The 13286-nt window shown below is 42.9% G+C and overlaps 1 protein-coding gene across 1 annotated transcript in view; it reads right to left on the bottom strand.

Moving 5' to 3' along the window:
- Positions 1-2844: 2844 nt before the first annotated feature.
- RACGAP1 (Rac GTPase activating protein 1) overlaps positions 2845-13286 on the bottom strand; it is a 94526-nt gene continuing 84084 nt past the window's right edge. The window contains exons 15-17 of the mRNA XM_033947527.1: positions 11028-11157; positions 3461-3572; positions 2845-3242 (exon numbers count right to left, since the gene is read on the bottom strand). Of these exons, the coding sequence (XP_033803418.1) occupies positions 3167-3242; positions 3461-3572; positions 11028-11157 (318 nt within the window). The 3' untranslated portion in view covers positions 2845-3166. The remainder of the gene's footprint in view (positions 3243-3460; positions 3573-11027; positions 11158-13286) is intronic.

Below are 13286 nucleotides of genomic sequence, written 5' to 3'. Positions count from 1 at the left end.
GGGCTTGGGTTTGTCCCCCTCTGCCTCGTTGAGACGAACGTCTCGGAGGCGGTCTTGAGAAGGACGGGGTCGACTTCTGGGGGTACCGGCGCGGCGGAGGCCGGAAAGGTTTCTGTGGCGGGGGCCTAGGTTTGGGGCGGACCAGGGATGCTAAAGAGCGTTCCTGTTCCGACAACCGTTTGGTCGCCGCCTCCAAAGACTCGTCAAATAACTCGGACCCCACACAGGGCAGGTCTGCAAGACGTTCCTGCAGGTTTGGGTCCATGTCGAGGGTGCGAAGCCAGGCCAAGCGGCGCATGGCCACTGCGAGGGCCGACACCCTCGAAACCAGCTCAAAGGTGTCGTACACTGAATGGAAAAGGTACAACCGCAATTGAGACAGGTTGGACATAAACTTATCGAATCCTGCTCTTTTGGAGTCCGGTAACGAGTTCCGATATTGAGGAAGGTCCTTCACCATCCCACGCAAGTAGGAGGAAAAGGTGAAGGAGTAATTTAGAACTCTGGTGGCCATCAGAGTGTTTGAATAGAGGCGACGGCCAAACTTGTCCAGGGTCCGCCCCTCCCTGCCGGGTGGAACCGCCGCAGAAACCCGTGAGGGCTGTGATTTTTTAAGGGCAGATTCCACCAGGAGGGACTGGTGGGAGAGCTGCGCCTTATCAAACCCTTTCGGGGGAATCGTCCTATACTTTGATTCCATTTTTGACGGGACAGACGTGCCTGTAAGAGGGCTCGACAAGTTCTTCAGCCAGGTCTGCAGGAGGACACTGTTGAGAGGGAGTCTAGGTACCTCTCTAGGGGGAGTGGGAAGGTCCTGTTCCTCTAGAAATTCCTTGGAATATTTGGAACCTACCATCAGGTCAATCCCCAGGGCTTGGGCCATGTCCTGGACAAAAGATGAGAAGGAGGACGGCCTAGCCTGGGGGGACGGGGTTCTCGACCGTCCCACCGAGGAGCGGGGGGAGGCCTCATGGGAATACTGAGGATTCCTAACCGATCCTGAATCCCAGGATCCTCTCTCCACGGCCCTCGAGGGGGAGGGTGAAATCATCCTCCTAGGGGAGTCCCTGGGGGAGGATCCCGGGGTCCGTGGGGTCCTCTCCCGTTTCCTCGGCGAGGCGGCGCGGGAAGACTTTCCCCGAGGTGAGCGGAGGAGCCTCGGATTATCGAGGCGCAACTCCGACACCTGCAGCGCCTCGCCCCCGAACGACGAGGAACGATCGCGCCGAGGCGAGCCCCGGGGTCGCTTAGGCTTCCTCGATCGGCGCCTCGTCCGAGGTCGCCTCGAGGGCGAGGCGTCCGGGGAAGATCCCGAAGCCGAGGAGGAAAGTCGGCGCACTCTGCGGAACTTTTCTTTTGGGCGGACACTGCGCTCAGGAGGCTCCCCCGAGGTCGAGGTCCGGGGCGGGGCCGAGACCGAGGTGGACGGGGCCGCAATACCCGAGACCGAGGTCGCCGAGGCCGGGGCTCCCGAGGTCGAGGGAGCCGAGACCGGGGCCTCCGAGGCCGAGGGCGCCCCGGCCGAGGTCGACGTCGCCGGGCCCGCAGCACGCTGCAGCACTTCCAGGGCTCCCGACAGCTCCGATGAGATCAAGGCTCGAAGGAGATCCTGGAAGGCCGGAATCCCCACGAAGGTGGGGAGTTCCGAGTCCGGGGCACACTCCCTGGAGGGCGACCTCGGTCTCGAGTATTCCCTCGGGGTGTGCGGAGTCGAGGTCCGATGCGGGGCCGGGGTCGACCCACCCGCTTTGGCCTGACTCGAGGATGGCTTCTTTGCTGAAGGGGATGGAACAGAGGACTTACCCGAAGCTGGCTTCGATGACGACGGCTTCGAAGATGAGGGCCGAGGCGACGCCGAGGCCCCCGAGGACGCCGAGGCCGAGGTCAAGGCCGGGGCCGAAGCCGGGGCCGACGTCGAGGCCTTGGGCGGCGCGTCGACGGCGAACAATTCCGCCATTCTGGCCTTACGGCGACGGAGGGCCCTGTTCTGGAAGGTAGCACAGCGATCACACGAGGCTGTTGGATGTTCGGGCCCAAGACAGACAATGCACCACCGGTGAGGGTCGGTGATGGAGAGTAGTCTCTCACACCGGCTGCATTTCTTGAATCCCGTAACAGGACGGGACATCGACGAGAAAAAGAAGAAGGCCGGGAACGACCGACGTTCCCCGGCTCAGGCTTCCGGGAGCCCCCGGAGCCCAACGAAAAACAATTATTATTTTTTTTTTTTTTTTTTGTAAGACGGACGAAAAATAAAGCAGCACCGCGATTAATCCGATCAATAAACAAACTAAACGCGGCAGCTAGAAGGCAAAAACACTGGAGCTCAGATCCACAGGGCTTTCTTGCTCCGCGGAAAAATTTGAACTGAGGACCACGAGGTGGGATGCGCCCTCTAGTGGGCAGAAGGCACGCACATGCGTGGTGCAGTGTGCAAACTTGAAACTTCTAGCAAGTTTGCTTGAAAAGCTGTCCGCGCCGGGGCTCCGTAGATGACGTCACCCACATGTGAGAATATCATGCCTGCTTGTCCTGGGATAAAATCATATTGGTGATAAATACAGGAATTCATACAATATGTACAGAAAACATTTATCATAAAATGTGATGAACATTAAAACTTGACTTAAAAAGCTTTAATCCTCCTGTATACCAACCAGCTTGTCGTTTGAAATAGTAATAAAAGTATTGCTGAAGTATGATGAGGAGAAATGAGATGAGTTTTATGGCCTTACCAGTGCACAAATGAAAAAGGGGTTTGTCATTCTTATTTGCCAGCTACACTATTAGGCATATTACCAAACCACTAACCTTAAACATACAAAAAATAGAAAAGCCAAGGTGGCCTGTCTGCAACAGCAAAAATACATCACATGTGTAAAAAATAAAACATTTCTAAACAGGAATCATGGGATACTGATCACTGTTTTATGATCATATTTTAAAAAGCCTAACTTTAAAAAAAGTCCTCTTGTACATACTACCTTTCTTCTCATGCAGTTTTTCAGTTATTAATTGCATGATATATTAAATAAATGAAGTGTTACATTAACAAAACAAAGCTGAATGAGTTATATCATGACAAATTAAAGGGAAGGCAGTCCAGCAGTACAAATCACACAGAAGCTCATCAGCGAAAGGCAAAGAATCAGTGGTGCAGACCATCTCACTTCAACACCGGAGATGCAAAGAAGTTGCCCGATCGAGTAATGCTGGTAACCGATTTGCTTTTGCTTCCAAACCTGATTTTAAAACATAAAATAAGATAGAGCACATTTAGTCATATTTCTATGCTATCTTTTTGAATACATTTAAAACAGCTCACAAATGTTACATTCCTTCCAATACCATGGCGATAATCTTCCCCCCCATAGAGGAAGTGAACATGAGATCCACAGACAAGCTCAGTCCCCTTCACAGAAGGTTGAGATGAGACAATACTATCACCAGTAATACTTACTTAGGAGTAGTCTTGCCAAGAGTAGATCGAACCTTTTGGGATAAGGAGCTAGTTGAAGCAGTCTTTGCCATTTGGTGCTCTGGTGTGGTCAGAGGCCCCAATATGCTTAGTGCTACAAAATATGAAAAATTGGTCTTATTAGGTCAGGACTATATAAGGCACACAACAAAACAAAGCTCTAGAACTTTCTGGAAGGCACAAACTGGTACACAACTTTTCTTTTTTATTATTAGTAGTAGTTAAGAATTATTTGGCCCATCTAATTTACCAAATTACACCATGCTAATAACTGAGTAAGCAGAGGCATCTCTTAGCTTTCTGCTATGCAATCCTGAACACAAATGATAATGTTTAGCTTCCCTTGCCTAGAAAAATAGCCTTCTAGCTATGTCTGTTGCTTCCTTCTCCCCACACATACGAAGCTAACACAAAGCACCTCTGAGGTACTGTACCTGCAGATTTACACTACTGCATTGCTAGTTGTAAACACAAAAAAAGATTTTCTTAAAACAATCAACTGTCCTTCAACATCAATTACTAAAGCAGTTTACAGTAAAATAGAAGTCTGAGTTATATAAATGTATTGAGTGTGCATGAACTTGTTCTATCATCAAATAGAGGGGAGAGGGTGTTGGTATGTTCATTTTATCATTGTAAACCACTGAGGTCTATTAGTCAAGTGGTATAGCAAATACAATAAACCACCTTTGCTAACACCTGCATACCCCAACCAGCCATAGACAGATAAGCCTCTTCCATGTGATACCTTAAATTAAGGGTACTGTTCTGTGCAGGATGAACAAAAATAAATGATTTTTAAAAATAAATAAAATGGGTTTTTTTTAAGAAAAGCTATCTAAATATAGCTTTCTTAAGACATCATAGTCCAAAAGTTGTTCATCATGAAATAAGATTTAGTTTTTAATTACGTAGCATGAGGCTATATATTCATGCAATGTTTACATTTTTTAGTAATCTTTTATTTTTTTAAATCTTTATTCATTTTTCAAACTTACAATAAGTGCATCACAAGTACAATCATTTGAACTTAGATAAAACACTTAATATTCAGCAATAAATCAAATTATAAAGTTTATCTCCCTCCCCCCAACCCTTTCATATCATGTATTGAACACATACCATTTAATAAATACTTTCCTACTTTCCTTATCATTAATAAAAGATCATAAACTTATCTAATCTAATCTAAATCTTGGGTTTATATACCGCATCATCTCCAACAGGTGGAGCTCGACACGGTTTACATGGTTAGGAAGCAGCGGAACTCCAGTGGGTTTATAAAAGTAAGTAAGAGAGAGGTTAGGTGTGATAATAATAGGGAGGGGACGGGTTACGTTTTGGAGAAGAGCCAAGTCTTCAGAAGCTTACGGAATGGTAGAAGGGGGCTCAAGTTGCGGAGAGGGGAAGGGAGACTATTCCAGAGCTGAGCGATTCTGAAGTGGAGGGAGGACCCGAGTTTACCGACGAGGGAGATACCCTTTGAGGAGGGGAAGGATAGTTTTAATTTTTGCGTGGATCTGGTGGAGAATGGATTTGAGGAATTCCAGGATAGAGGAATAAGAGGTGGAAGGATGCCGTGGAGCATCTTGAAGGTTAAGCAGGCACATTTAAAATGGACCCTGGAGATGACAGGAAGCCAGTGCAGCTTGGACAGGAGTGGAGAGGCATGGTCAAATTTGCTTTTTGATAAGATAAGTTTGGCCGCGGTGTTCTGGATTAGTTGGAGTCTGTGGAGGCTTTTCTTTGTTAAGCTAAGGTAGATGGAATTGCAATAGTCCAATCTGGAGAGGATGATGGACTGTACGAGCACGGCAAAGTGTTTTTGGTGGAAGCAGGACCTCACTTCCCCCTCCCCCTATCATGAACTTATAGTATTAAGGGAAAAATGGAATCTAATCATTACAATAATTTGTTAATGGCCCCAAACATCTTGAAATTTTTTAAAAATTCCCTTTCTGTGTGGCTATTGTTTTTTCCATTTTATATGTGTGACAACAAATGCCACCAAAAACTGTAGTTAAGTCTCTTCCAATTTTTCCAATTACTCGTAATTTGTTGTATGGCAACCCCTGTCATAATAAGTAGAATCCTATTATTCTTAGATGATATTTGGCTCTTAGCCCTCATTGACATGCCAAATACAGTATCATATTTTTAGTAATCTTGATGAGTGGAGCAATGTCCACAATGATCCTGTTTTATGTGCTTGTATAACAGAAGGAAACTTTTTTTATAGGAATGATTGATACCTTAAGAAATGTACAAAGAGCAGAATATTTCCAGGAAATAGCAGCAAAAGCTATAATAAAGTGCAGTAAATGTATCCAAGATGAGAAGAAATTTAGAAGAACATGTATGGGTACATAAACAGCATGTGGTAGCTGTCAATGGTGTGACTCAACAATTGAAGGACCGGTATGGATGGATCCACGAACAAACTCAGATTTGGCCCAAGACGGTTACATCATGTCAGAGTATGAATACACAAAGGTATATGTGGGAAGAAGCAGCAGAACTGTACGTATGAAATTAAATGAAAATAAATCAAAGATCACTATGAGAAATGTTCAAGCACCATTGGTTCAACATTGGCTAGATGAAGATGGGATTATTGATCTGAAATGGAGAATTACTGATCAGGTTATACTTAGGTAGGATGGTGGCAATTTTGAATATTTATTTAAATTATAAAGAACAAAATTAGATATTTATTTATTTATTTTTCCAATTCTTTATTCATTTTATCATCTTACAACAAGTACACAATATTACATCATAAAAAATAAACACATCACTTATATTTAGGATGATATTAGTAAGAAAGTCATAAGTTAATCCCTCCCCACCCACCCTTCCCTTAAATATTTCAATCAACCCTTAGAATCCAGAATCATCTTCAAGTTTGCTTGTATTTGTTACAAAGCTCTCTTTGGGATGCTTTCAACTTACCTATCTCCCAGTTCTTTCTCAACGGTTCTAACAAGAGCACTCGCAGAACAAACCTATTTAATTACCCCTCCCTGAAATCTTACCAATACAAAAAGTTTCTAGATAGAATGTTATCATTCCAGGCAGCCAGGCTGAACACATGGCTTGAAAAACCATACTTGAGGCCACTACATACACAGACTTTAGAAAATCCCTAAACACTTGATTGTTCAATAAATTCTAAATTCCCAACCCACCTCTTCCTTGCTACGGCACTCCTCTCTACCTCACCACCACCCCAACTCTAGATTTGAGACTAACTCTTACCCTCTCTCCCCTTGCATCCCACTTACTGACAAAATGTATCTTTATCATAAACCCACTTGTATGACTTGTATCCCACTTACTGACAAAATGTATCTTTATTGTTAACCGCTTTGAACTTCACGGTATAGCGGTATATAAGAAATAAATTATTAGTATTATTATATAAATATTATAAAACTTATTTAATAATTAACCTTTAAAAAGAAATTTATACCATCCCCCCATCCATAAATATACTACAGGTGAAAAATGATGTCTAATCATTACAATAATTTGCCAATGGACCCCAGATCTTTTAAAAATTGTTATAATTCCCATTCTGCAAAGCAAATACTCTTTCCATTTTATAAATGTGGCACAACGAATTCCATCAGGATGTATAATTAAGATTGTTATAAGTCTTCCAGTTACTAATGATATGTTGCTTGGCAACTCATGTCATTATCAATAAAAGTTTGTTATTACTTGATGATATTTGACTCTTTGTTCTCATAGACATACTGAACAGAATAGTATCATATGATAGAGCTACATGGTTTTCTAATAAACAATTTATTTGGGACCAAATTGATTTCCAAAAAGTCATGATATAGGGACAGTAAAATAATAAATGATCTAAGGTCCCTGCTTCCAGATTACAATGCCAGCATCTATTAGACTTATAGCTATCTGACTTTTGTAATCGAACAGGGGTCCATAATGCTCTATGTAACTAAAAAACCCAAGTTTGTCTCATAGATGTGGACATTGTACATCTTATTCTCCAAGACCAAATTTGTGGCCATTGAGATGCAGAAATTTGATGCTTAATCTCAATGCTCCAAATGTCTAAGACCATTCTTTGGTTTTTAATTCATGAATCCAGATATCACTTTATACCACTGAGCGGCTTGGTGTCCCAAGAAATCCGCCTGAACGCATAAGAACTCCAGACGATACTGATTATTGAGACTTTTCCATTCAGGGAACCCCTCCTGAATAGCCTGCTTCAGTTGCAACCATTTAAAAAACTTTGTGATTTATTAAGACCAAATTTATGTTGCAACTGTGAAAATTCAAGCAGTTTACCATTTGAAATATCATTTAAAGTCTGTATACCTGCAATAATCCAATGCTTCCAGACGATTTTAAATCTGCCAATTTGAATCTTGGAGTTTATCCATAACGACTGATTTGTTGATTTATTTATTGGGTTAGGAGTTAAATTACTAACATATCTTAATGTTTTCCATGTATCCATCAAAATTCTGTTTTCTTTATATTTCCTAGGCATATTGATACTGAGAACATGAGATAAATATAGAGGAAACAAGAGTCGCCATTCTAAATACAACCAATCCGGAATATTTTCCATGAGTTCTGGGAGGACCCAATACATACCCTGGCGTAAAATATAGGCTTGATGATACCTATAAAAATGCCTAGAATTGCTTTACAAAAGTCAATTGCGGAGGGTGGGGTAAATTTTCCAAAATTAGATATTTAAATTGAATACTGTGAGCCCAGCTGGTCTGGGCATGGAGATTGAATAGATGACGCTGATATGAGGAATAGCTCTGTGATTGGACGTGAGTGAATCAGCTGTTTGAGTCTGGGATATTTAAATATGATCTCAAATGCCGCTGCCATCTTTAACTGGAAGAATCTCGGTCGAAGATGCCAACAGCATAATACTAATGGTATTGTTAAAACAGCTCTAGAAATGTGATGTTAAGATATTATCGTGCATGAGATTGAATGCTATTTTTTTAATAGGGGCAACATCTTGATACAGCAACTGGCGAAACATGCATGTCATTCACTGAATCCCTTTTCTGTAGAAATATATTGAAAAGAAATATACTGGAGATAACTGAAATTTGTTATATATAAAAGAGAGATAAGTACTATATTGAAAATTGAGACTAGTATAAGATTTAAGATAAAGTGGGGCTGCTGAGGAGGTGATGTTTAAATCCTTACCAATTATGAAATATTAAAAGAAACATGATGGCAGATAAAGGCCAAATGGCCCATTTAGTCTGCCCATTTTGAATCGGCATGGGTGACATCACTGAGGCTCCTGAATAATCTATAAATTCTGATGTGCAAATCTGTTTTTTAAATTTAGTTAACATAAGAAGCGCCATCTCCGAATCAGACCTTCGGTCCATCTAGTCCGGCGATCCGCACACGTGGAGGCCCTGCCATGTGTACACCTGGCATAATTTTTAGTTACCTATATCCTTATATATTTCTCAAAGCAGTATAAAATAAAAGTTGCTTACTTGGGTATATTTCCCAAAACTAACATTCCATTTAATAAATGCAAAATAAAACTTTCTACCTTTACTGTCTGGGCATTTTATTTTTCCGTCACAGTTTCTCTTTTCTGTTTTCCTGTGTCTTTCCAGTGGGTATTATCCATTCACTTTCCCCTTTCTTCCTCCATTTCTATTTCCTGTCTCTCTCATCTGCTCACTCAAATTTCACCCTCAAACACTTCAGTTTGCCTCCTTTATTTCACTTATCTTCTCCTCCTCTCACCTACTAGCTATCCTGTTTCATACCTTCTCTGGTCTCATATTACCTTCTCTTTCACCTACTAACTATTCTTTTGCCCTCTGTATTCACCATCCTCTTCTCACCACCTTGAGATTCCTCATATCCCATATAGTTCCACCAAACCAAACATCTCCCCCTTCTCATACTCTCGTAGCCCAAGATCTTCCTGTCCCCTATTTTCTTCCACTTTTCCTATGATCCGGACAACTCCTTGTCCCCTGTTCCCCCTTCACATTTATTATACAGCAACTTCTTGTTCCCTTTCCCTCCACCCTCTATGCTCCAGCACCCTTGACCCCACCATCCCCTATTGTCCAGCAACTCCTTATCCCCTCTCTCCTCTCCCCTGAAAAACAGGCAATTTCAGTGCTCAGCAGGCAGCTTCTCGGAGGGAAAAGCAGCCACAGGAAACAGACTGGTGACAGAAGACAGATATATAAATATTAAAGCTGTTCTCCTTCCTGGTTTGTGTAAGCAGCACACTAGAGATAAAATCCTATGTGTAGTTTATCACCTTTATAACCTAGGAAAGAGCATGGTATCAGGGTTCATTTAGCCACATCTTCTGTGGGTCCAGTATCTCTCCTGAAGGAAAAGTCCATAGTTTATTATTGAGACAGACACGGAGGAAACAACTGCTTACCCTGGATCGATAGCATGGAATGTTGCTACTTTTTGGATTTTTGCTATCTAGTAGTGACCTGGATTGACCAGCGTGAGGACAGGCTAGTGGGCAAGATGGATCTGACCCAGTAAGGCTATTCTTGTTCTACCCTTATTTCCCACCCCCTTCCAGAGTTCAGAACAACTACTACTTTCAGCCTCCTCTCCCTCCCCTTGGTCCAGCAACTGTCTCTCATCCTCTCCCAGTCCATCAAACCTAATCTGTGCCAAAAGCAGCAGCCATAACATGCAGCCTGGGAAAACCCCAAAGCTTTTCTTCTGCTACAACCCACCCTCCAGTAAATAGGAAGTTGCATCAGAAGGATAGGCTGCAGCAGAGGAAAAGGCTTAAGGTTGGCCAAGGCAGCATGTTATGGTTGCTGCTAGAACAGACAAGATTTTGACAGACTTGAGAGGGAGGGAGCTAGAGAAGGATAGGGGACAGGTAATAGACCCAGTGAGGGAATGAAAAAAAAAAACGACCATGCTGTGACTCACAAAAGATAAAAATAAAAACATGCTGCTTTATGTGCCGACTCCATGAAACCTCCTGGATACTTGTGACACTAGTCGAGAACTGCTGCTTTAAAGCAATATTGAACCTCACACTAGCAAACAAATTACTGGTCAATACAGGAGAAGGTTGCAAAATTAGATACAAAGTTTTTACTTACTTATTCCTTCAGTGGGAAGCAGTGGCGTAGTAAGGAGGTGGGGGGGGGGATTGCGGTGCGGAGGGGGGTGCCCCCTCCACACCCCCATGTACCTCTTTAAATGTTCGCCAGCACGAGCAGCATCTTCCACCTGCTGCTTGCGCTGGCCTTGGCTCCCTTCTGATGTCACTTCCTGGTCGTGGGACCAGGATGTGACATCAGAAAGGAGCAGAGGCCACCGCAAGCAGCAGGTGGAAGATGCTGCTCACACTCGCAAACATTTTAAGAGGTAAGTGGAGGGCGCATGGCACAGCAATGTCAAGTGCCACTGTCCCAAGCACCAACCTCTCTTGCTACACCACTGGTAGGAAGCAGTAAATGGATTTGTCAGAAAGGCATTTTGAAAACCATGCTGTGCAAAAGGGCCTTACTTCTTAAGTCAGGAGTTCGTGGGGTATTGAAGACATTCTCAATAATGTGAGAGGGGTCTATATTCTCCTGCTCCACCATCATAAACTGGCTCCAATATTCCACTGGCAAAGACAACAAACGCTCCAATACCTGCAAAATAAAATTTACATGACAGTTTGAGTAGTCACTGTGATGATTAAGTTTTTTCACAAGTTGATGGAACCCTTCTAAAATATGGGAGCATGAACTATCTCCCAAAAAGTGAAATAAAATTTAGTCAAAACAGCTGAGAATATTATTCATCTCTCTAACACAATCAATGTATATCTTAAGTTGTCCAAAATAATCTAAGGTGGTTTATAAAGATTGTTGACTGAGAGGCAAAGTTACCTTGAATAGTAAAAATAAATTTTAAAAAGTGTGCTAACTTTAGCCATCTGTTGGGCTGAAGTATGGCAATATATATACAACATATTATTCTTCACGGAAGAGCTTACTTTTAAAATTGTCATTAGGAAATCAATGGATTATGTTTCACATTAACTGAAGGAGATGCTATTCTCTTGGACTTGTGTTGACCATAGCACTGAAAGCTATCAACCACTGAAAATTTCTAACAACTCAACTCTGCTGTTTGGTAGACTATGATATGTTTCTACAAGTACAAAAAAAGCTGTATATGAAAAGCACAATGCAATGGAGGCGAGACTAGATTTTTATAACAAATATACTTAATGCGAGGTTCCCTTTTCAATAACTTTTGGATAGAAACATAGAAAAACATAGAAAATGACGGCAGAAAAGGGCCTCGGCCCATCAAGTCTGCCCACTCTAATGACCCACCCCCCAACTTCACCCAAGAGATCCCACATGCCTATCCCATCTTCTCTTAAAATCTGGTACGCTGCTGGCCTCGATCACCTGCAGTGGAAGTTCATTCCAATGAAGAGTATAGTTTTTATTTCTTTTCTGATCATTTTTTTTTAATTTTTATTTATTATTTATTAAATTTCCAATGATCAACCACCCTTTCGGTGAAGAAATACTTCCTGATGTCACCATGAAATTTCCTGCCCCTGATTTTCAGCAGATGCCCTCTTGTGGCCGTGGGACCTTTAAGAAAGAAGATATCATCTTCCACCTCGATACGGCCCGTGATATATTTAAACGTCTCAATCATGTCTCCTCTCTCTCTACGTTCCTTGAGTGAGTATAGCTGCAATTTACTCAGCCTTTCCTCATATGGGAGATCCTTGAGTCCCGAGACCATCCTGGTGGCCATTCGTTGAACCGACTCAACTCTCAGCACATCTTTTTGGTAATTTGGCCTCCAGAATTGTACACAATATTCCAGATGAGGTCTCACCATTGATCTGGCATTATCACTTCGGGCTTCCGGCTGACAAAACTTCTGCAGATACAACCCATTTGTCTAGCCTTGGAAGAAGCCTTCTCCACTTGATTGGCAGTTTTCATATCTTCACTAATGATCACTTCCAAATCTTGTTCCGCTGCAGTCCTAGCTAAGGTCTCACCATTCAGGGTGTAAGTTCTGCATGGGTTTCTGCTGCCAAGGTGCATGACCTTACATTTTTTAACATTGAAGCTTAGCTGCCAAGTCGAGGATCAATGTTCCAGTAAGAGTAAATCCCGCGTCATACTGTCAGGCAAAGTGCTTTTACCTACTATGTTGCATAGTTTGGCGTCATTGGTGAATAATGTTATTTTACCTTGAAGCCCCTGAGTCAGGTCGCATATGAATATGTTAAAGAGGATTGGGCCCAAGATCGAGCCCTGCGGCACTCCACTGGTCACCCTCGACGTTTCGGAGAGGGTACCGTTAACTACCACCCTCTGAAGTCTACCACTTAGCCAGTCGTTGGACCCATGCAGTTAATGTGTCTCCTAATCCCATCAAATTCATCTTGCTCAACAACCTGCGGTGTGGGACGCTATCAAAAGCTTTACTGAAGTCCAAGTACACAACGTTCATGGACTCCCCCATATCTAGCTTTCTTGTTACCCAGTCAAAGAAGCTGATTAGATTGGATTGGCAGGACCTTCCCTTTGTGAATCCATGTTGATGGGGATCCCGTAAATTCTCCTCGCTCAGGATCGTATCCAATTTCTGCTTAATTAGTGTTTCCACGAGTTTACTCACTATTGATGTGAGACTCACCGGTCTGTAATTTGCAGCCTCCGTCCTGCAATCCTTTTTGTGGAGTGGAATGACATTAGCCGTCTTCCAATCCAGCGGAACTCTTCCTATACTCAGGGAA

The sequence above is a fragment of the Geotrypetes seraphini genome, chromosome 6, assembly GCF_902459505.1.
Source record: "Geotrypetes seraphini chromosome 6, aGeoSer1.1, whole genome shotgun sequence".
Lineage (NCBI taxonomy): Eukaryota > Metazoa > Chordata > Amphibia > Gymnophiona > Dermophiidae > Geotrypetes > Geotrypetes seraphini.
This window is presented reverse-complemented; position numbering and strand designations above follow the sequence as displayed.